Source organism: Malania oleifera, chromosome 7, assembly GCF_029873635.1.
Source record: "Malania oleifera isolate guangnan ecotype guangnan chromosome 7, ASM2987363v1, whole genome shotgun sequence".
Lineage (NCBI taxonomy): Eukaryota > Viridiplantae > Streptophyta > Magnoliopsida > Santalales > Ximeniaceae > Malania > Malania oleifera.
In genome coordinates, this window is record NC_080423.1 from 95,520,367 (window position 1) to 95,545,099 (window position 24,733).

The window sequence follows — 24,733 nt, forward strand, 5'->3', positions numbered from 1 at the left end:
AGCACAGAATCAAAAAATAAAACAGAGGAGAGACAACCAATGCACCTTAATTAATAATATCTAATGCAACATAAGTAATTTTTTTTTCTTTTTCATTGCTAAAGAATTATATATTGCTTAGTTATTGTTTCTATGTTCTCATTATTTTATCATTTTTATAATTTCTATATTGTTTTCTTCCTTTCTCCTTTGCATACTTTAACAAAATCTCATTTTATACAAGCCTCCTTTTCTACTGATAATTCAAGAATAAAGATGTAAGCTACCCTTCATTTACTTATCTATGTTGATAATATGGCGTTTATGATTATGCATTAATTCATACAACAAAACAGAATTAAGAAACAGAGAGGTCAAAGAGAGAGAGAGAGAGAGAAAGCTTTGCCTCCCCAAACTCTCCCAAGATATGCCTAACTAAACCTTTCATCATCTGTGAAGGTTTCACATGTGATAGGCTCAAAGGAAAAACCTTCCCTTCAAAACTTCAAATGAACAATCCTTAGATCAAATATGCATAATTCACAATTCAATAGTGTATGACTAATACTAGCCACTATTCATTCAAAGACAAATCATTTTGTGACTGCAACAATTAAAATATTCAAAAGAATGTTGGTCATGAAATTTTGAAATCCAAAAATTGACCCAGAAGAATTAGTTTAACATTGGCAAAGAGAATTCCTCAATTGCTAAAAGACTTGAAAGGCCTCAAAGAGAGTTCCTTTATGAAGGATCAAAATGCAATATCTTTTCAACATAACCTAATCAAACGAGACTAAATTCACTTCCCGAACAAATAGGCGAAATTGGAATCAAATTGATCTCAATCACTCCTAGGTAAATGGGTTTGGTACTCTTGTTTGAGGTGAGGTTTTGGAGAACAACATCCTACTTCTTTTTTTTTTTTTTTTGAATATCGCCGGGTATCCACAACCGTCAACGCACAACATCATCCTACTTCTTGATCTCACTTCTAATGGTTTTCTAGACATTATGTAAGAAATTAAGAATGGAGTTAAAATTAGTCTTATTTCAAAATCCAATTGAACGTGCTCATATCATAAATTAATAGCTTAAAGATAAACTGATATACATATATATTGGCAAAGGGTTTTCAAATTTTTAAACATAAACTTTCATTAAATTAAAACATTTGCGATTGATCCTCCAAATAAATTATAACAAAACATGAGTTTTTAGAACTTGCTAATTAATAGTACTGCACTACTTGGAAAAATTCAAAAAGTCAGCTTCACAGCCAATGTAGTGAAGTGGGAATTTTAGAGCCGAACTATTAGCATTGGCACCCACATCAAGTAGTTGGGAGCTAGGAGGGCTAATGCACTTGGTCTGGGAGTGTTGATGATTCATGCTTGGATGGGATGAAAGAAGCTTGTCCAAGAATGACCAGTCACCATGGAACCTCTCTTGTGGATGATGATGGAGTGATCCACAGCCAGTAGTAGTGCTGCAGCTTGATGTTAACCTCAACAGGTTCTGAGAACACTCAATGTCCACGTTGTTTAAAGAGATAGGGGATAAGAATGAGGAGGCACTGACTGAGTCTGGACTCAGCAACTGAGGAAGATGCATCGATCCATCAAAGGTAAAATCATGATAGGGCAGTTTTAGGTTTTGCTTAAGCTCCAGTGACATTGATGCACTTGCCTTCATGTAGTTGAAGTGTTCATGGTCTTCTGGTATTTCCGCAGGTTGGAAAGTTCTGCCATGGTTCTTCTTCTTGAATACCCTACAGACTACCCAACCATCATCCTGCTAAAACATAAATAGAAGCTAGATCAGTGAAATGTAACAAACAAAAAGGAAATAATTCTATATATAGGATTTAATTTTCCAAACTCCAGTAAGCCCATTAAGCTCACTTTTACCTTCAGAGCAAGGTTGGTAGCTTAGGGCAAGGACACGAAATTATTTTTTCTCCAGGTAATTAAAGAAGGTAATGAAAATTTGAATAAAACTTTTTTTCTTTCTTTTCGAAAGGATGCTGTCTGAGACCCTTCGACCATTCAACGATAACGAATCCACCCCTCTATACTCTTCTCCACTAAATATTAAGGTATTATCTCAAATGGAAAGTTAACTTTCCAAAGACTCGAACTATGAATTTTAACCAATAGAACCTTGAATAAAAGGATTATTATAATGTGTTAAAGTTAATAACCCAGTGCTTCGAAGAATATAGTTAAAGCAAAAGCAGGAGACTTTTGTCCTAGAGGTTTTAAAACTAGTAGTATATATGTACTGTCAAAGATGGAAAGGAAATTGTTTGATTTTCCTTCACAAAAGTTTATCAATTTTGATTTTCTTCATTATTTCAAACAGATCGGAAATGCCTTTTACCAAAAAAACAAAAAAAAACTAGCCAGGATAAGATGAAATTTGCCATGTCTATAGCCAAAGTTACTGGTAAACAGTTAACATTTGTTTTTTTCCAATGAAGGGTACACTATAAATTGCACAGTTGATGAACTACCATAGCTTCGAAATGGTTTGGCAAGTTACTTGCATTTAGTTTGATTTGATTTACCTGAACCTCAATGTTGTCATCTTGGAGGCGATACTCGTGCATAATCCACTCAGTCTTTTGACCATGAGGAGCGCGCCCTGTGTAGAAGACTAGGGTCTTCCTCATGCCAATCCTTTTGGAATTATGGAGGTAAATGGCCTTGTCTCTCCCTGTTGCTTTCCAAAATCCAGCAGCCGTCGCCCGATTTGTTCGAGTCCCAGTTGGGTACTTCTTATCCTTATGACTGAAGAAATACCACTCATTCTGAGGACTTGATCCAATTCTACATTTATCTGCACGCACATTGTGGATCAATTCATTTGGCTTCCAACTATTTGGTAATTACAGGTGACATTGATCCATCGGATGTATGCATTAATCTTTAAAATCAAAATTTTTTAAAAAAATTCAGTGATCAAAGAAGCATATATATGTGTTTGCCCACGTTGATTTTTGCATTAAGATAGCATATATATAATCAAGCATACTGAAAATACATTCACCTCAGTTTTTTTTTTTTAATGTATGTGTTATAACTCTTGAAAATAAGAAAGCCATATCATATTATATGCTTGAATGATTATTTTTTTTTAACCATACTTTTTTGTAGACTGTGGCATCTCTAGCTAATAGTGTGATTTTTTAGTTTTAAAAAATATTTTTCCCCTCAAGGGTGTGACTTAGTTGGTAAGACTTTTTTAGTTAGAAGTTCCGATTCCATTTTTATGGTTATGACTTTCCAATTGACATTAAACCTTAATATTTAAGTTGAAAAGGGTAGAGCCAGAAGAGCACTCCCTTTATCCTAGTAAACTAGTATTATCGGGTTTTTCAAAAAGGCCTCAAATACCATCATATCTGAAAAACAAAAAAACAAAAAATAAAAAAAATTGTGATCTAGATTAAGCATTCATAAAAATATATATAATTTTAGAAACTAAGTACAAAATAATTAATAATAATTTATTCCAATAACAACAACAACAATAAAACCAAGTCTTAAATCCCACTAGGTAGGATTGGATTTAGTAAGGATTCATGTCATAGTGATCTAACAAATGTTACGCTGACTATCAGCTACCTAACGCAACCTTTTTCTTTTATCCGGCCTTGGGACCGACTCTGTGTGAAAAAATTAAGACATTAAGTACATTACAGGTAGAGTTAAAAAACTCAATTACCAAGTCACGTTTGTAGATAAACTCTAGTTTGTTTCACATCGAGTATTTTGATTTTGCATCTCACTTTTTACACACACACACACACAAATATATATATATATATATATATATATATATATATGTATATATATTTATATCATTGATGTATTGTAATAACCCAAATCTAGAAAATAAAAGAAAAATAAATAAAAGAAAAAGGGGAAATAAATCAGGAGAAAGAAAGAAAATTAGAAGGGCAGCACAACATGGCCTCGTTGACGAGTTTCATGTGCTCGTCGACGAGGAATTACCGAGAGATAGGGAATTTCATGTTTTAATTGACTCATCGACGAACCCGCTGTTCTCGTCTACGAGTGTCCTTCTTGGATTCGTCGACGAACCTTTTAAATTCGTCGATGAAGGCCAGCCTATAAATAGGCCTCGGGTCATTTTTATCCACGGAATCTCTCTTCTCTCTCACTCTCTATCTAGGGCTTCGGCCCTCCCACCTTCTCTCTTTGATTTTGGCCCAGATTCATCTCGACAATGATCGGAAACCCCCATGGGGTTCCTGGGGTGATTCCCTTCAAGATAATTGGAGCGGATTCGTGATTTGGAGTTCTTGGGCATCATCCCAAAACTAGGGCAAGGTTTTTATTTTTTAAGATTTATTAGCCATTTGACTATCTGGACTTACAAATGTTAGAATATTAGACATTCAGGGGTTGAATTGACTAAATTAGGATTTTTGGAATACAGAGTCTCATTTTTCGTTCGATTTAGGCAGAATTTCGAGGAACAGGTAAAGGGAATAAATTATACGTACCAGAATTTTTATTTAAATTTGAACCGGTTAATTTCAAGTATATGAGTCGTATATTAATAGTATGATTTTCTAAACGGTTTGGGAAATTTAAAATAATGATTTTGATTATAATTTATATTTGAAAAAAAAAGTGTGGAATGAAAATAATCCTTCTTAATTAACTGGTTGTAAATACTATTCAGTTGTGAATTTTGTCTGCTTGTTAGTGCTGTTTGGTTGTGAGTACTGCCTGGTTGTGTATACTGTTTGATGGTGAATACCGTTCGGTTGTGAATACTGCTTGTTTGAGTGAATACTGTCTGTTTGTGAACATAAACGTGCATGTGAGGTTTATGTGAGGAAGCTCTGTGTGATGTGAAGTTCCTTGTGTGGGCCACGTATTGAGATATACGCAGTGCCCTATATTGGCCACGTATTGAGAAATACGTAGCTGCCCTACGTGGGCCATGTACAGTGAAGTACGCAGTTGCCCTATGTGGGTCACATACAAAGAAGTACGTAGTTGCCCTGAGTGGGTCACATCCTAAGAGGTACGCAGTAGTCCTATGTGGGCCACGTACTAGATAGTATGCAGTAACCCTATGTGGGCCACATACTAGGTAGTACGCAATAAACCTATGTGGGCCACGTACTGGGTAGTACGCAATAGCCCTATATGGGTCACGTACTATGAGGTATGCAGTTGTCTTGGGTGGGTCACGTACTGAGATCAATGGAATGTATTGTATTCCGTGTGGATGAACTGGGGTGTATATGTTTGCAGACTATGTGGGATGATTGATGTGAATGTGTGTGTATATTGGTATGTGAACTTAAATGCATAAATATTTATAGCAAAGTAAAAATCTCCGTCCGAGGGTTTACCGAGTAAGGTGAGTGCCTTGATCAGTATCAGTTGTAGCCACACCCAAATTAAAGGGTACAATTACAAACAGTATCAGAGCAAAGGGACGTTGCATGTATGGGCGTGTAATCTCCCCTATCCTCGAGAACTTTCACTATAAATATTGGTAGTATGTGTGACTGCGGACTGTGTGTGTGTATCCTTTCAGTTATTCTTGATTATTAAACAACTATAATTTTTATATACTAGAACTCATCTGCCACACACTGTTATAGTTTATTTCTTCCTTACTGAGAGGTGTCTCGCCCCAACGAATTATTATCTTTTCAAGTCCTTCGGGTGATCAAGTTTAGAAAGTTTTGGGGCAGAGTTGAGAATTTTGGAAATTTTGGGCAATTATTTATAAAGTTATGTTTATATTTCTGGTTATGTAATATAAGAGAATGGATATACATTTTAGGTTGAATAGTATAGAACTCTAGTATTTTATTTTTGGTTGTTTTATTATTTCTACTGTGAAAATGGTATCAGAGACGGTGAATGGTCTCATCACACCCCAAGTCCCACTTGACAGGTTTGGGGCATGACATGTATGGATCAAATCCATAATATGAAAATTAACTAGCCTTATACGACGATATTTTCAATAATGACGTAAAAAATTAAGATGTATATGTAAATGTTTGCAATACACGATAGATGTGGCATATGTGTGCGCTCAACTGTACCATATAAAAAATAATTCAAGAGAAAAAAAGAAAATGAAAGGAGGTTCGAGGAAGCTCCCTTAATTAAAGAAACATGAGGCACATTCACACAAGCACAAACACAAAAATTAAACACATACACAATATTTTACACGCATACACACATAGATTTGCACAGAAGCAGTCATGTTCATATACAACATTAAAACTTAATTAAGAAATATATAATATTCAAATGAGCAACTATAACATTATCATCACATGTGCAAAAAAGAAGAAGGTAGCAAATGAACATTCTAGTTAGAATAAGTTTGGGAACAATATTAATGGCCAATTAACAACAAAGGGCTCTTTGCCATTAAATTTTTGAGTATGGGGCCCTTAGTTTTGTTTTGTTTTTTTGTTTTTTTTGAGTCAATTGGAGGCACACACTAGCGTTACATTTGGGAGTATAGATTTTAGGCTTTACATTTAGATAAAACTCATATAATTTTATATTACATTTTATCTAAATATACACAAATTCAAATCCAAGACCTCATTAAAACATAGGATAATTTAATTGTATTGCAAAATAAGACGTGACCATCCAACATCTTTTTCTCTCACCCTCCTAAAATTTGAACATGTCATTCTAATATGTAAATTCCAAATTTTAACCATTGGAATGTCTTTTGAGAAAATTTCAATTGAGCATATTTAAAAACACAATGACTGCACAATCATTTTCAATCAGAAACCTCGAAACCCAGTTATAAATAAATGAATTAATCTTACTCTTATATATATATATATATATGTATGTATGTATGTATATATATACTAAAGTGATGTGGAAAAATAATTGCTATAATAAATGTGTTTGTATAAAATTATGGATGATGAATGGTACCTTTGAGGTCCCAGGGCTCGAGTTTGTTGAGATCAACTTCTCTGATAACATCAAGATCAATGGCTTCAAAAGAAACCTTCTTCCTCAGATAGTAATACAGAAGCTCCTCGTCCGTCGGATGGAACCTGAATCCTGGTGGCACAGTCACTTCTCCATTTCCCCCCATCATCCGATCCTCCCTGCAGTAGTACTACACCTTCTGCTTCCTTATTACTTAATTATATAGCTCAGCTAGATCTACTTTATCTCTTCTCCCGTAATTAACAATTTCCTGCATGCATGCATGCAGATATAAACATATCATATACCTCAAATTAAACAACACAAAACTTTTAAACCTTTCTTATTCATGAATTTATCCTCCCCGTAATAATAATTTATAAGCAACCCAATTTCAGTCTCTTAAATCAAAGCCTAGCTGGCTGGGTAATATTTCTCCCTCACCAGAGATCAGAGAGAGAGAGAGGGAGAGAATCAAGGCTCGTTTACTTACCCCTTCTGTCAGTTAGATATGCTCTTGAAGTAGCTCTAGCTTGCTAGCTAGAGAATATTTCCCCCTCACCAGAGATCAGAGAGGCAGAGGAATTGTGGTTTGTGGCGAGTGAGGAATGTTGAGGGAGGGTGGACTTAGAGGAGGTGGGTTTAATTAAGGATGCAAGCTGGAGGTGGGAATAAGGATGGATGGAGCTAGCTAGCTAGATAGAAAGATAGATAGATGGGCACAGAAATAAAAGAATGAATTTTGTATTATATATATTATAATAAGATGTAAAGGAAAGATAATTAGCACAAGGTATAATATATTATTATTATTATTATTATTATTATTATTATTATATAAGAGATCATGTGTGGACGTACGTAGGATGTGTCTTGTTCTTATGAGAGTATGATCAGGCTTTGGAAAAATGTCCGTTGAATGGGAGACCCACTCCAGGAGTTCGCCTCATCATATGAAATGAAGAAATTCTGCCCTACCTCGGTATATAATTGATTAATATCTATCTATGACTCTTACATTATATATATTCACATATGGAAAGAATATAAATTAGAGATAGAGTTGATTTTTAATTATGATTTTAATTGGGTCGGTCTAATTAAGATCTATGTATCTATCTATTTGTCTAATTAATTAATTAAGGTGCGTATATAATAAAATGGCCTAACTAGCTGCATGTAGGGTCAGAGATTTCTCCTCTCATTCCATCCATCATTCCCACCTTAGCCTGCGAATTAATTCTTTATTGCGGATATAATTAATATTGCATACACTTCCAAAATTAAGAAAGAATCATTCTTCTTCATCCAGTCAATCAAAATTAGCTTTACCAATTCTTATTCCGAGTTCATTAATAAAAATATATACATATAAATCTACAATTTGATCAATTTTCTTAAAATTAGTATTCTGGTTCATGTATATCCACACACGAGGGAAGAAAATCTTATACTAATACTAGTTAATATTGCATCTAAACAACAACAACAACAACAAAATCAAGCCTTAAGTCTCATTAAGTGGGGTGGGTTATATAAATCATTTTCTACCAATTTATGCGAACATGGACTATTTTTTTGTTTTGTTGACAAATTCAAGTTATTTTAAATATATCCCTACCTTTTTTATTGCTCTTCATAGTAAATAACTCACTTTTCCTTACTAGCGCATTATGTGGCCTACGTTGCATGCAAGTGTCCAAACCATCTAAGTTGTCCCTCCCTTATCTTATCTTTTATAAGAATTACACTAACCTACTGCGAATATATTCATTTCTTAATTTATAGAAAAAAAATGTTTTTCAAATTGTCTTGTAAACAAATATTGATAATTATATATTATTTCAACTTTATTTTCTTTTACATATTTTATTTAACTCAAGATCAAAAAGCATTTCAAATTCTGGTTCCTGCTTTTGAGTTCTTATTTTTTTTATGTGCGTGTGCGTGCGTGTGTGTGTGTGTGTGAGAGAGAGAGAGAGAGAGAGAGAGAGCGAGAAGGGGAGATGGCCAGATGGGGGTAATGAGAAAAGAAGGGACGCGTTTGCAGAATGCAGATTGAAGCAGAGTCCTGAAAGCCCGTGGCGTTTACACGTGCTCTTCCAACATGTATTACACTCTCCAAGGCAGCCTCCTCCTCGATCCTCGGTTCCCTCCCTCAAATATATATATATATATATATATATATATATATATATATATATATTTTACAAATGACAATCTCATATATTACATATATAGTTTTCATAATATATAATTACACCCAAATGGATTCTCACGCTACCCCCCCCCCCCACAACTCACGCGTCATGCATATCCTCCTCTCTCTCTCTCTCTCTCTCTCTCTCTCTCTCTCTCTCTACAGCTAATTAGGATTACTGGTCAAACACGGCGAAGAGGCCATCTACATATAATATGTATTGATCTCTCATCATTCAGTGCAACTTCCTCCTCCAAATTGCAAAATTAAAGCTAGCTGCTCCTAGGTACGTACATCATATATATTTTATAACCACGAATCTTGAATGTACAGTTAGTTTCTATATACCCCTGCATATACATTATTATTGCACTTACATGCAAACACATGCAATTGGTGCCGTTGCCTTCACGAACACTGCGTCTATCTACAGAGATGTAGCTAGCTTAAGTTATTAGCATGGAATCCTATAGCTATCGCATCTCTTGATCTCATCTATATTTAGTTATTTCTCTGTCTGTGTGTGTAATAATGTGCATTAACCCGGATGGCAAGCTTCTTCAGTATTAATAACGCAGCAGCCAGCAGCCAGCTGCTGCTTGATCAATTTCTTACTTCACTAATTGCATTTGTTTTTTTTTCCCTTTATTTTTTAAACAATTAATGACTCGTGACATGTCGTGCCAACGTGCAGACGACGTTGTCTTTTATTTTTTATAGAAAAAGATTCGAAGATAGATATAAAAAAAAAAAAAAAAAAACTTTTTTAGCTATTAACCAACAAGATGATGAAAATTATCAAGTTTTTTGAAGAATGTAAAAGGATATATTAAAATGATGAAACCAAACAGAACTTACAAACTCAAGTCAGAAGCTTGAGAAACGAAACGGAAAATAACCAACACGAATGATTTAAACAATCGAACAAAACACAAACAAACAATACTAACACGCTAGAAATAACCGACCAAGAACAACTCCAACGACGGCAGATAAATTAGCTACCTAAATTGACTAAAATGCAATGAAATTCTTCCTAGGTCAACTTTGAAAGAATGGGTTAGGACCTGGACCATTAAAGTAGGCAAGAGATGCACCTAGAAAGAACTTTGGCGACTGAGGAGGTACGCTCCCTAAAGATCATTCTTTTCTTTCTTTCCAGATCCCCCAACAAACCATAGCCATAATGGCTGCCCTGAGGTTCTTTAGTAAACCTTTGAGGAAGGTTGTATTTCATATATCATAGCACGAACTCAACTCATACGACATGACGAAATGCAATTGAAGCAAACTGTAAAAGGAAGACCATAAAGTTCTATTGAACTGACAATGAATGAGTAGATGATTGTCAATTTCAGCTTCCATCTTACAAAGAACGCACATCGGAGCCAAATTCTAGCCTCTTCTTTGTAAATTATCTATTGTCAAAATATTTTTATTTATAGCCAACCAGTAAAAGATACTCACCTTTGACGGAATGATGATATTCCAAAGCTTAGTTATTGGCTTAAGACGATTGTTATGGGCGTGCTGAGAGAGCGATCCATAGAAACTTGCAACAGAAAAGATATTAGAGGAATTAAGATCCCAAGAACATGAATCAGAGTTGCCTCTTCTAATCGGTTCTTTATAAATTAATTTCAGAAGCTCCAACATATGATTAGCCTCCCTACCTCTGCACTGTCGATTAAATTCCAAATCCCAAAAGGGGGTGTTGTTATGGTAATGCAAGACATTTTCTATTTTTATCGTTTGCTTAAACATGGCGAAAAGGTTAGGGTAAAGGTTTTGAATAGTTTCCTTGGAGGCCCATTTGTTAGTCCAAAAAATTGTTTTAATCTCGTTTCCAACCATGATCCCCATATGATTCCATATTACCGAGTTGAGCTTGAGGATATTCATCCAAAGACTTCCACCAAGGAGCTAGAGGGGTTGGGAAAGCGCTAGTTGGAAATACTGATTCCAAACTTGGCTCAAATTACCTTTTTCCAAAGGTTGTTGTCTTTCAAAGAAAATCTCCAAATCCATTTCCTGAGAAGAGCTTTATTCAAGAGCTTTATTCATGATTTCCAATCGCTTGATTCCAAGACCTCCCTTATTTTCGGGTAGGGTCACTGAGCACCATCTGACTAGGGAATATTTAGCATCCTCTTCCGACCCTCTCCAAAGGAAATTCCTTTTATATCTTTCCATGATCATACAAACCCTCCTTTGCAACGGGAAAATGGACTTGTAAAATTATCAAGTTAGACTACCCATTTTAATGCAAAGCCACATTTTAATAAAAAGAAATACTATAATAATGAGTTATTTTAAAGATTTTTCATTAATTTGATCCGTATTCCTTAAAATAAAATTACAATCGACCTCATGATTTTCTTAATTTCACCCTTAAAAGATATAAATTCTAGGTCTGCCACCAATACTCTCTTGTTTTACAAAGTATTCAAATCAAGATAGGCTCTCTCTCTCTCTCTCTCTCTCTCTCTCTCTCTCTCTCTCTCTCTCTCTCTCTCTCTCTCTCTCATTTTTCGCTTTCATTTTTTTCCCACTATATCTTAGTGTTAATAAGCTATATATTCTAATGTTTGGGCTAAGTTCTTGGATTTGACTTTGTATATAATTGAGTAAAATAAATTATAAAATAGTTTTGCATTTCAGTCGTTAACGTGAAGTTCATATGAGTGTTTTTTACGAAATTATTAATATTTTAATTAAAAAACACAATTGTATGATAGTGAGAGAACTAATTGCATAAATGTGCTAAACCAACTTTTGGATAGTTGGTTCTCATTCCATAAATCGACTATCCAAAACTAGACATTTGGAAAGTCAGTTTATACAATAAGAACAGACTATTCAAAATTCAGTTTCTTTTTGCATACATGATTTCACGTATTCCCATGCAAAGTCATGTAAAATTTACATAAGATAAAATTGACTTTTAGAAAGACAATTTATGTTGTGAAAATTGAACCATCCAAAAGTCAGTTTCGCTTTACACGCATGCTTTCACATACCCCCCATGCAAAGTTATGCAAAATTTATGTAAGACAAAATGAACTTTCGGGTTTTCATAGAATGTATAGATTGATGTCGCTCCCATGCAAAATTTGTGCAAGCTTTAATGAATTTTAGTAAGTTAGTTTGTACAGACCAAATCGACTATTGAAAATTTTCTAGAGTTAAACGCTTCATGCAAAATTTGCATAAGTCTTACTAATATTTCAAAAGTCGGTTTATGTTCAACTAACCAAATTTCAAAAAGTTAGTTTAAATTTGTATGGATAATTGTAAGAATTGTCATATGCAAATTTTAATTGACCCCTTACTGACTTTTCAAAATCCCGTGTTAAAAAATTTCATCCCATCTCCTCAATATAAGAAATACACATAACAATTTATAATGAATAAAAGGAGGTCATCTGTTACACATAAAGCTCCATGCTAGTTAACCAAATTCTAAAAGTTGGTTTATATTTTGCATGATTTTTTTGGGGTGAAATGTCAGTTTATATACACCAAAAGAATGGAGCAAACCCCTTAGAGTACAAGCAACTAACCTGCTAGAAAAATAGAGGTTGGGATATTCCACAACCTTTGGAGCATCCTATTACAACAATTATCTCTCACATTCCTAAACATAGACATCCTCCCTCTAATGTCTTTTTTAATCAAGGCTAAAACTATCCAAACTGAATTACTATTACCAGCTAATCTTCTAATGTTTTGGTCCTTCCATATGTGATAAATAGCAGCATTGAAGGAGGTCTTTAACAGGTTATCGGTAAGGGAATTTTTTTTTGTGGCTGAAATGATCCGATCTAGCTCTTGAGCCCATCCACCAGTTAATCTGATAATACCATTAGAAGCAAGAATGCTTCTCCAAATTTCCATCGTCCAACTACATTTGAAGAGTTGGTGCTCAACACACTCCTCCTCAACACAACAGAAAGGACAATAAGTATTAATATGATCATTCCAACAACATATTCTATCTGCAGTAGATAGTCTGTTCTTGGCAACAAGCCAAGCAATGAAGTTGTGTTTGGTGACCGATCCCCTCTAGATCACATTAAACCAGATCACCTTCTCACCAGGATTGGCCAGCAACTTATAACTTCTAGCGGTTGAGTAGCCCTGGTTATTCAAGATAGTCTCCCATAGAAGAAATCTGGATTTAAGAACACTTCTCCAATAACATGGCATCGGTCTCTTCACATCCAAGTCAAGCAAAGCGGTGTCCCTGCATTTATTAGAGTTTATCCATCTACACCATAAAGAAGATTGGGGGAGATAGTGAAGTTTCCATAATAGCTTACCTATCATGGCAGCATTCCACAAATTCAAATCAAGAAGACCCAATCCTCCATTCTCTTTAGGACTACAAACATCTTGCCAATTAACCTTAGAGGTTCTGTTCAATTGAGATGAACTAGACCACAAGAACCTCCTAATCCTTTTATTGATGTCATAGACAGTTTGTCTTGGTAGGAGATAGATTTGCATCCAATATGAAGCAACCGAAGAAAGGACAACTTTGGCCAATTGCAATCTGCCACTATAGCTAATATTCTTGGAACCCGATCCTTCAATCCTACTCATAACTTTGTCTGATAAGGTTTTACAGTCACAATTAGAGAGCCTTCTTGTGATGAGAGGAACACCCAAATATCTAAAGGGCAGGTTCCCTTCTTGAAAAGGGAGATGGTCAAAGATAAAATCTTTTTCACCAATAGTCAAACCAAAAAAGTAAACTTGGCTCTTACTAGGATTAAATTGCATACCAGTGAGGGCAGAAAAATCATCGAGGGCACCTACAAGATAGAGGGCAGAATTACTATCCCCATGAGAAAATAAAATCAGATCATCAGCAAAGTAGAGGTGAGTTATCTTATCAATTTTATAGCCTTTGTGGAAGATAAAATCAGGTCTAGAAGTTCTTTCTTGAAGAAGCCTATTTAAAGTCTCCATAACCATCACACAAAGGTAAGGGGATGAGGGGTCCCCTTGCCTAAGACCTTTTGCACCCTTAAAATACCCACAGAGTTCACCATTGAGAATAACAGAGTACCTGAGGGTAGAATAACATAACTTAATGCAGTCCTTCAAGACAGCTGGAACACGGATGACCTCTAGAATGTTGCTTATACAACTCCAATTTACTAAATCATAAGCTTTCATTAGGTCAATTTAATAGAAATTCTCTTACCAAAGCCTTTCCTGTGATAGTTGTGCATTAACTATTGACACAAAAATACATTTTCAATTATATTTCATCCTTTCAAAAATGTAGCTTGATAATAACTAAACAAACTTAGCAGAAAGATATTTACTTTGTTAGCCACCAACTTAGAAATGACCTTGTATAAGATATTGCAACATAAAATAGGTCTGAAGTCCTTTAAAGATCGACAATTGGAGTTTTAGGAACCAAGGATATTAGAGTGGAGTCGATAGCTTTAAGCATCTTTCTAGAAGAGAAAAAGTCAATAACTGCCTCCACTACATCATCACCCACAACTAACCAAGCATTTTTTTTTTTCAAAAGGCTATTGAAACCATAAGGTCCTGGAGCTTTAAAATCATCAATATCCATTATAACTTTAAAGATGTCATCTCTTCAAAATAAAGGAATGAGGGAAGGGATTGAGGAGACATCCTCTGGAAAAAGGGAAGAGAACCTGGATTGGTTATTTATTCTCGCGGTGTTGGTACCCAATAGTTTAGCATAAAAATCAACAATATGATCTCTGATCAGATCCTCATCCTCCATCAAGACCACGGTTTCATTATAAATCATTCTAATAGAATTTAGAACTTTTCTTATCATCAAGGAATTGAAGAAAATTCTATTGTTACTATCTCCTTCTTTCAACCAAAGATTCCTTGACTTTTGTTTGAGGAGGACCTCTTCATGTCGGCTGTTACAAATAAGTGAATCCATGATGTTCCTTTCTTCCTATCTAAGAACATAATTAGTGGGGTCATCTTCTAGCAGATTTTGAATCTCAACCAATTTAATCCTAGCTTGCTTCACAAGGGCGCTAATGTTTCCAAACCCATCTTTGTTAAGCCTTCTGAGCTTAGGCTTCAAAGCTTTTAGCTTGGAAACAACTTTAAACATAGGAGTGCCAACAACCTCCATTCCAAGAGTCAGCAATGATACTCAAGAATTCTTCATTGTTGGTTCAAAAACTGAAGAACCTGAACATACTTTTCTTTCTCCCACTCTGGTCATAGAATTTAATAACACAAGGAGAGTGATCTGAGACCCATGGGGGATGAAATCCACAGGAAAAAAAAAGGGTAAGGAAGCAACCCACTTAGAATTTATGAAGCACCTGTCTATTTTACTAGCCTTAAGAGTGGAACCACTGCTTTTGTTAGACTAGGAGAAGATAGGGCCAATATAGGGGGGCTCAATTAAATCAATACTATCCAATAGGTTATTCAACCCATTCATACCTTTTGTCCATCCCGTATTGCTCACAATTCTTTCTACCGAAGAACGAATTTCATTGAAGTCTCCAGTCAGAAGCCAAGGCATTCCATTAACAATCTGCCTTGAAGAGTTGCTAAGATCCTCCTAGAGAGATCTTCTATCAACTTCTCTATTCAAACCATAAATTGCAGAAAGGACCCATGGATTAGCCCCCACTTGGTTGACTAAGCAGTGTATTGACTTGTTGCTGCACCTCAGCATAGAGATATTAATATCTGTACTTTTCCAAAAAACCCATATTCTACCCAATGGGCTATACTGATAGTTATGGAGGAACTCCCTATTTAAAAATGGTTGAGAAGTTACCCATTCAGCACGATCCTCCTTTATTTTATGCTTTACCAAAATAAAAATATTAGGAGATTGGGCTAGGGCCCACCTCCCTTTGCTTGGGGCTTCTATTTAAGCCCCTCACATTCCATGACAAAATAATCATGGGTCTAGGGGTTTAGATAACTCCCCACCCCCTTCCTTCAACCCCAAATTTGAATCTTCTAAATCAGGATCCTCTTTCAGTGTACCATGTAGAGACCCGAAGAATTATAGTAATTAAATCATACAAGGAAAAGGGAAGAAAAATGGACTCACAAGGTCTCATCAAGGAACACAGGGTTCTCGTCGACTAGTATCCTTCTTCAACTCATCGACGTGGACACGTGTCTCGTCGACGAAAATTTATCGAGAAGGGCTTTAACGAAGCTTGAAGTTCGTCGATGAAGGATTCATGTTTGGCAACTAACTTCCCTCATGGACTTATCGACGAGGTGACGTGTCTCGTCGACGAATCCAAGTTTATAAATATGCCTAAATCAGATTTTTCAACGAGAATTTGTGCAGAAACCCTTCTCTCTCTCTCTCTCTCTCTCTCTCTCTCTCTCTCTCTCTCTCTCTCTCTCTCTCTCTCTCTCTAAAACTGACCCTCTCCCCTACTCTCTATGATTCTGGCTTTTTTTTTTACCGGTTCGATGATCAGAAGCCGCCACGCTACTCTTGGGAAGATTATCTTCAAGTCTGCTGGAGTAGATCGTTGGTTAGGCCAACTTGGGCACCATCCCAAAATATGGGTAAGTTGAATATTTGGGTATTTTCAGTTTTATTGGACTTATTTGAGTTTAAATTTGAGTAATATGGGAATATACTGGAGTTTTGTGAAATAAATTAGGATATTATATTTTCAGGAATAGGGTATTTTTGGGACCTTGCAGACATGGGTTGGGGACTCCAGTGAATATTTTCAGGAGCCCAGTTAAATTATAATTCAGAAAATTTATGAGTATATAGGTTTGGGGAAATATAGTTGATTTATTGAAAATATGCATATATATATATATATATATATATATATTATTTCAGGATTTTGGGAATAGAACGCTGTGAGCGTGAGGATTAAGTTGGGGGCGAGCCTCCTAACTAGTTAGGAAAGAAATATGCTATGCTAGTAAATTCAGAAATATTATTAGTAAATTATAGTATTTGTTTATTAAGATACATGGTATAAATTATACAGTTTTACAGATTTCAAAACATGAGTTTTATTAATTGTGTGGCTTAAGTAGATATTCGATTAGTACAGAATTTGTATAGTTTTCAAAATATCATGATTTACAGTGTATATATATAGACAAATATATTTACCAAATAGATATTTTACAGATATTATACAGACCAGTATTTTATACTAATTACAGAATATCATGCTTTCCAAAACCATAACACTCAAATATTACAGATTATTGAGTTAGATATTACAGTCAAATATTATAATATTTTCAGATCAGATTTATAGTGTTATGGTTATTTTGGAATCATGATGAAAAAGTAGGATATCTATAGAAATAGTATATACAGTATTAGACCCTGATGAACTAAGAAATGTTCAGTTAGCAGAGCACAGTACCGTTTCTATTTTCATATCAGAATGCAACCACATATCTCAGATAGTATGTGGATTCCGTCAAATCATGTCTATGGAGAGATTGCAGTCTCCCCAATGTTTCTGGTTGAGGAGGATGGTCTGATGAGGTAGTTACCAGTTCCGAGCTTAGGAAAGGTTGCAGTTTGGCTGGACTGAGAATTGGTAGAGTACAGTTGACTTACCTAATAGGCCAACTAGGATTAAGTCCCGCCTACGGGCCGCACAACCCTGTCATGAGAGGTTAAATCATAATGTACAGTCTTCCAGGGTAAAACCTCAGTTATGTATATGTATACAGATTTACAGAATATCAGTAATATAGTATGATACTAAAAGTATGAAAAGTAGAATACTCAGATATTACAGTTATACTTTAAACTATGATAAATACAAGTTATACTATATATTGATTTACCAACTTATACAGTTTTAGATATTGTCATTATTATATTTACGAAACTTAGTCACCACACACTAGTAATAGCATATTTCCTCTTATTGAGCGTTATCTCATCCCAGTGGTTTAACATTTTTCAGGTGATCCAACTAGGTGAGCAGAACAGGCTCGCAGATAAAGATATCTTTTATTTTGCCATGTTTATAGGGTAAGAATATTTAGGGGATTATATTTTTGAGTAGATGATATTGGGTGTATGACTTTATGTTTTCTGCTGCATAGGTGTGTCAATTTGTGTAAAGGGATACCTTAGTGCCCATCTGGGGCCTAAGATGTTATAGCAGGAATTACAAGGGGGTCAAAGTAATTTATATTTTATATGAAAAAAAATGGTGTAATTTTTTTGGGTCGTTACAGTTTGGTATCAGAGCCTAGGTTGCTAGGTTCTATAAACTCTAGAGTACAGCTAAAAATAATACCAGAATATAGGAATGAAATATAAAGAAGAGTGGAATAGGATATCAGTGAGTTAAAATTGGGGAATTAGGATGAGAATTTAGGATTTTGTTCTGTGGTTTGGAGGTAGAGTTTTAGGGTGATTTCTGTGATTTTCTTGGGGTGACGATTCTAGGAAAACCATAGTAAACTATCATTGAATTCTATTTCCATATGGTAGGGCCAAACCTTAAATTAGTGATAAGAGGTAAAGGGTATTTTAGTTAAAATAGTATTGTAAGGTTTAGATTCTCAGAATAATTTGGTAATATTCCAAGATGGACCCAGGAGGTAGTAGCGCTCATACTAGTGGTGACAACGGAGCAGGGCCTTCTGGTGTAGGAGGCGGGGATTCAGATACTGTGTTACACAGTATGGCTCAGTAGGTTATGGCTGAGATTTTCCGGAGTTCCAAAGAGTGGGGAAGTCCATCTACAGCTCAGGGGTGCACGATAGAAAAATTTACGAAGATGAACCCACCAGCATTTTCAAGAACGGTTGATCCTGCAGTTGCGGAGAACTGGATGCAGGAAATAGAGAAGATTTTGACGGTGCTTCACTGCACCGATGAGCAGAGGATCCTTTATGCCATGTATAAGTTGACAGGGGAGGCCAAGAGATGGTGGACAACCACTAGATTACTAGAGGAGCATAGATCAATTCCAGTGTCGATGACCTGTGTAATAATCCGAGGAATTTTTCAGCATCTCATCGACGAATACAGGGGATTCTTCGACGAGGATATAAGAGGAGCTCGTTGACAAGGACAGGTTTCGTCAACGAGAAGATACCAAGAGAGGTTTTGGGCAGTCTGAAATTCGTCGACGAGGAAGTAAGATTCTTCAACGAAATCACTTAAGAACTCATCGATGAGATGACGTGTCTCATCGACGAATTCGGGCCTATAAATAGTGAAAACCAGGTTTAATTTGTAAAAAAAATGTTGTAAATCTTCCTCTCTCTCTCTCTCTCTCTCTCTCTCTCTCTCACTCACTCTTTCTCTAAACACCTCTCCCTCCTTCTCTCTTCGATTTCGGCCCCGTTTCTTGCTAGATTGAAAATCCAAGGTCATTATGACACTCCTGGTGAAGTTCTCTACAAGACTGCTGGAGCTAATAGTTGGAGGAATTGGTTTGGAATTCATCCCAAATTCAGGGTAAAGTGTTTTATTCAGAATCTGTTTTCCTTGCAGTTATAGGAAATGGTGTATGCAAGAAAATACTGATATTTTATTATAAGGGATGTCGTTTTCAAGGTGTTGAGTGGAAAACCCTGCGGGAGTAGGGCCAAAGTCCAGTGAGGGCTTTTCAGAAACTAGGTAAGGGAAATATGCTATGCTATGAGACTTACTTATGCTATTAGAAACTATATATATATATATATATATATATATATATATATATATATATGCATGTATACCAGTTATTATATATAATATGAATTTTTAAAGTATATGTGTGGCCTAAGTAGATATTATCTGATATGGAGTTTTGTACAGTTTTCCAGTATATCAAGTTATACATATATAGTTAGATGTTTATAGAGTTAATACAGACAGAATATGTATACATATACAATTTTTATTCAGATGATTACACAGACAGATATATACATATATATATATATATATATATATATATATATATATTACAACATACAAATGTTTATTCAAATTGGTATATATATAATGTTTACAGAATGTTATGTTTTCCTAAATACCATAACACTCAAAGTATATAGGCAGATTATACAGATAGAAGATTGTAGAGACCCAAACCTTTAAAAATTGGATTCATCGACGAAGGATCACATTTGTCAACAAAGTCCTTCAGAGCATCGTCGATGAAATTCAGAGCCACATCGACGAGAGAATGCCGAGGGGTTTTGGGAGGTTCTCGGGAAATCCTCGTCGACAAAATTCAAGGCCTCGTCAACGAAGACGTCGCCTCGTCGACGAATTGGACAAAGTTAAAGGCCCTATAAATTTCCCATTTGAGTTGCTTAGGAGCTACGCTTCTCCCAATAGCTCTCTCTCTCTCTCTCTCTCTCTCTCTCTCTAACATACGAATCTCTCTCTCTCTCTAGAATTCTTCGTCGTTCATCGTCCGTTTCCAAAAACGGAGGGTACTACATGGATCAAAAGAGAAAACTCTACAATTTCAGCAGATCGGATCGTCGTTTCGAAGATTTTTGTGTTTTTCCCAAAAGTCGAGGTAGAGATCTAATCTTATTTTTGATTAGATATTTGGATAGTAGTCAAAGTTGTAGTAAGATTTTGTTCTGTGGTTTTAGGTTTTCGGGATCCCGGGTTGTCGATTTGGACCGTGTTCGTACGAAATTTTATTTCGAATATAAGGTAAGGGGAATTTGATTACAACAGCATTTTTGGAAAACTAAACCGCTAAAAAGCTAGTTTATATTATTATGTATGATTTAACTACTTATTTGCTAAATTCTATTGAGTAGAAATGTCGATTTTATGATTTTATGAGTTTTGGTAAAAACAAGGATTTCGGCGTATGATCTCCAAACTTTACAAAAATCAGTTATTTGCATTTATACTATAGAAAGAGATGCTCGAATCCTTTACTTATTCATTTAAATGATGTTTACTTGATTTATATCATTTAGCGGGTTTTTGGATTAAATTTGTGTGATATATGTTGAAATGGAAATGAATGGATTTTCTATACTATTGATATAGAATATGGGAACGAAGTTCCAATTTGTTATACTGGGAATGTGATAAACGAAGGCCGGTGATACACCGAGCTTAATCAGTAAACAAAGAGGGGTAAACTGAGTGGAAAGGCGCTGGTTTGAACCCAATGTGATTATCTTAAGTTGTGAAAAATAATGGAATTGCATAGGTTACTGTTTTGCTATAAATTGTATATATGATACTGGAACCACAGCTTGTGACCAAAAGAGGTTGAAAGAAACTTCAGTAAAAGGGGTTGAAAAATACTCTAGTTCGGGGGTTGAAATAAACTCCTAGGGCTAGGTACTGATGCTGGCAGTACAGTATAACCATACATGAGAAATTAGTATGGGTACGTTAGATGGTCGACCTACGAGGAGTTAGTAAGCTGCTAGGTTCTGTAAACTCTAGAGTGCTGCGGAAAACAATACTAGAATTTAGGAAAGGAATTGACGTTTTGTTCTATGACCCGAATACAGGACTTTCATAGTAGTTTCCTTGTTTTTCCTGGGGTGACGATTCCAGGAAAATTATAGTAAACTGTTGACGAGTCATGTGTTTAGATTGCAGGATTTGATTTGGGGTCAAGAACAGGAAGGATTGTTAATAGAGAATCCTGAAGTTTTAGTTGAATAGAATAAGTTAGGTATGTATAGGAAATAGGATTTTGAAACGGTGTTTTGTGTGTTTGCAGGATGGACCTAGGGGGTAGTAGCGCTCACACTAGTGGAGATTATGGAGCGGGTCCTTCTGGCGCAGGCGGCGGAGATTCAGATACTGTGCTACGTAGTGTGGCTCAGCAAGTTATGGCTGAGATTGCTCGGAGCACTAGGGAATAGGGAAGTCCATTGCTGTCTCAGGGATGTACCGTAGAGAAATTTTTGAAATTGAACCCGCTGGCGTTTTCTAGAGCAGCTGACCCTGCAGTGGCGAAGAACTGGTTGCAGGAGGTAGAGAAGATTCTGACAGTTCTTCACTGCACCAATGAGCAGAGAGTCTTATATGCCACGTACAGACTGACGGGGGAGGCCAAGAGATGGTGGACAGCCATCAGATTGTTGGAGAAGCAGAGGGCAATTCCAGTACCCATGACCTGGGCTTGACTCAGGTATGTGTTCTTTGATATATATTATCCTGCCTCGGTCAGAGAGGCTCTGATACAAGAGTTTCTATGTTTGTCCCAGGGATCATTGACAGTCCAACAGTACTAAGTAAAATTTATTGAGCTATCACGTTTCTGCCTGTATATCGTCCCCGATGAAGTAAAGAAGGCCATAATGTTTGAGAGGAATTTGAGGCGAGATATTTACAAGTAGGTGGCGATACTGAGGATCCAGGATTTTGCAGAGTTGGTTGAGAGGGTCATTATAGCAAAGGAGAGTCTGCCGAAAGAGACTAAGACATAGAGTCAGAAGAAGAGAACCGCACACTCGAGCTTTCAGGCGGGCCCCAGCCGAGGCCCTTGGATAGGAGGTAGATCTAGCGGAGGTCAGAGACAGATGGTAGAGCAGGGTGAATTTCAAGGTGGTCAGCCTCCCACCATTTATCCTAGATGTGAACGGAGACACCTTGGTAAGTTCCGGCTAGGGGAGAATGTCTGTTATCGCTACGAGAGGCCCGGTTATATGGCTCGATCCTTTCATATGCCACCAGATTATGTACTGGATCCTAGGTCATTTTGAGGTGGATATCAAGCGCCTCACGGAGGCCAGCAGAGGAATACTACGCCGACGAGGGTCTATACGTTGACGCCGAGAGACGCCAATACGGCTAGAGACGTGGTCACAGGTACCCTTACTGCTTTACCATATAAAATTATTATTTTGTTTGATACAGGTGCTACCCACTCTTTTATATTGGCGGGGTATGTTAGAATAACTGGGGTAGAAACACAGCTATTAGATGTAGAATTATCTGTGGGTACACGGATGGGATCTGTGGTAAAAATGCAGGAAAATGCTTCAAAATTTTCCAGTAAGTATTCAGGAAAGAGTGCTATTAGCCGATCTTGTGGTTCTAGATATGCAAGGGTTTGATATGATACTGGGCATGGACTGGCTAGCTACTCATTACGCTAGCATAGATTGCCACCAAAAAGAAGTAATTTTTAAACCCCCGAATAAGTAAGAATACAGATTTGTGGGTTCACGTATACATGCCTCATCATAGCTGGTATCGGCTATTCAGGTGAGGAGATTGCTACAGGATGTCTGCCAGGGGTATGTTGCATACATAAAAGAATTTTCAAAGGAAGAATTGAGACAAGCTGACATACTAGTAGTGAGGGAATTCCCAGATGTCTTTCTAGAAGAATTGTCTAGTTTGCCGCCTAACCGTGAAATTGAGTTTACTGTAAATCTGTTGCCAGGATCTGCACTAGTATCTAAAGCACCATACCATATAGCTCCAGACGATTTGAAAGAATTGAAAGATTAGTTACAGGAATTGTTGGACAAAGGGTTTATCAGGCCTAGTGTGTCGCCTTGGGGAGTGCCAATTTTGTTTGTGAACAAGAAAGATGGAACCATAAGATTGTGCATTGATTATAGGGAGATAAAAAAACTAACAATTAAAAATAAATATCCTCTCCCTAGGATCGATGATTTATTTGATCAGCTACAAGGGACCCAGGTTTACTCTAAAATTGACTTGCGGTCGAGTTACCATCAAGTGAAAGTTAGAGTAGAGGATATTTCAAAGACCGAATTTCGAAGACGATATGGGCATTACGAGTTCTTGGTGATTCCATTTGGGTTGACTAACTCACCAACAGTATTCATGGATTTAATGAATCGAGTGTTTCATCAATATTTGGACCAATTTGTGGTTGTCTTCATTGATGATATACTGGTCTACTCGATGAGTTTTGAGGAGCATGAACATCATTTAAGGCTGGTGTTGTAGATATTAAAAGAAAGGAAATTGTACGCAAAATTCAAGAAATGTGAGTTCTGGCTCAGGCAAGTTACCTTTCTCGGCCATGTGATCTCTGAAGCAGGTGTATCAGTTGATCCGAGTAAAATAGAGGCGGTAGTAAGTTGGGAAAGGCCAGGTAGTGTTCAAGAGGTCAGGAGTTTTCTGAGATTAGCAGGCTAGTACCAGTGCTTCGTAGATGGCTTCTCCAGACTATCAGGTCCATTAACACGGTTTACGAGAAAAAATACGAAGTTTAATTGGACCGACGACTGTGAACAGAGTTTTCAGAAGTTAAAGCGGCGGTTAGTTTCAGCTCCAGTATTAGCTATTTTATTAGGGGATGACGGATTTGTAATATACGGTGATGCCTCTTTGAAGGGTCTTGGATGTGTGTTGATGTAGTACGACAGGGATATTGCATATGCATCTAGACAGCTTAAAGAATATGAGAAGAATTATATTGTCCATGATTTAGAGCTTGCTGTGGTGGTGTATGCTCTCAAGATCTAGAGGCATTACCTATATGGTGGAAAGTGCGAAATTTTTACGGATCACAAGAGCCTGAAATATTTCTTCACCCCAAAAGAGTTGAATATGAGGTAAAGAAGGTGGTTAGAACTTATTAAATACTATGATTGCACGATTAGT

The 24,733-nt window shown here is 36.3% G+C and overlaps 1 protein-coding gene across 1 annotated transcript; it reads right to left on the minus strand.

Annotated features, from left to right (window-relative positions):
- Positions 1-1,224: 1,224 nt before the first annotated feature.
- On the minus strand, positions 1,225-7,125 carry LOC131159227 (protein SOMBRERO). The gene is made up of 3 exons (XM_058113959.1): positions 6,957-7,125; positions 2,549-2,820; positions 1,225-1,773 (listed from the first exon to the last, which is right to left on the minus strand). Exons 1-3 carry the CDS (start codon positions 7,123-7,125, stop codon positions 1,225-1,227), a joined length of 990 nt encoding a protein of 329 aa, XP_057969942.1.
- Positions 7,126-24,733: the final 17,608 nt, after the last annotated feature.

Excerpts from the sequence above, each read along its gene's own strand:
- LOC131159227 (XM_058113959.1), bottom strand. The coding sequence starts at position 7,125 with ATGATGGGGGGAAATGGAGAAGTGACTGTGCCACCAGGATTCAGGTTC. Across the intron at positions 2,821-6,956 it reads CGAGCCCTGGGACCTCAAAG|ATAAATGTAGAATTGGATCA; the intron begins GTACCATTCATC and ends ATGTGCGTGCAG. Across the intron at positions 1,774-2,548 it reads ATGACAACATTGAGGTTCAG|GATGATGGTTGGGTAGTCTG; the intron begins GTAAATCAAATC and ends ATGTTTTAGCAG.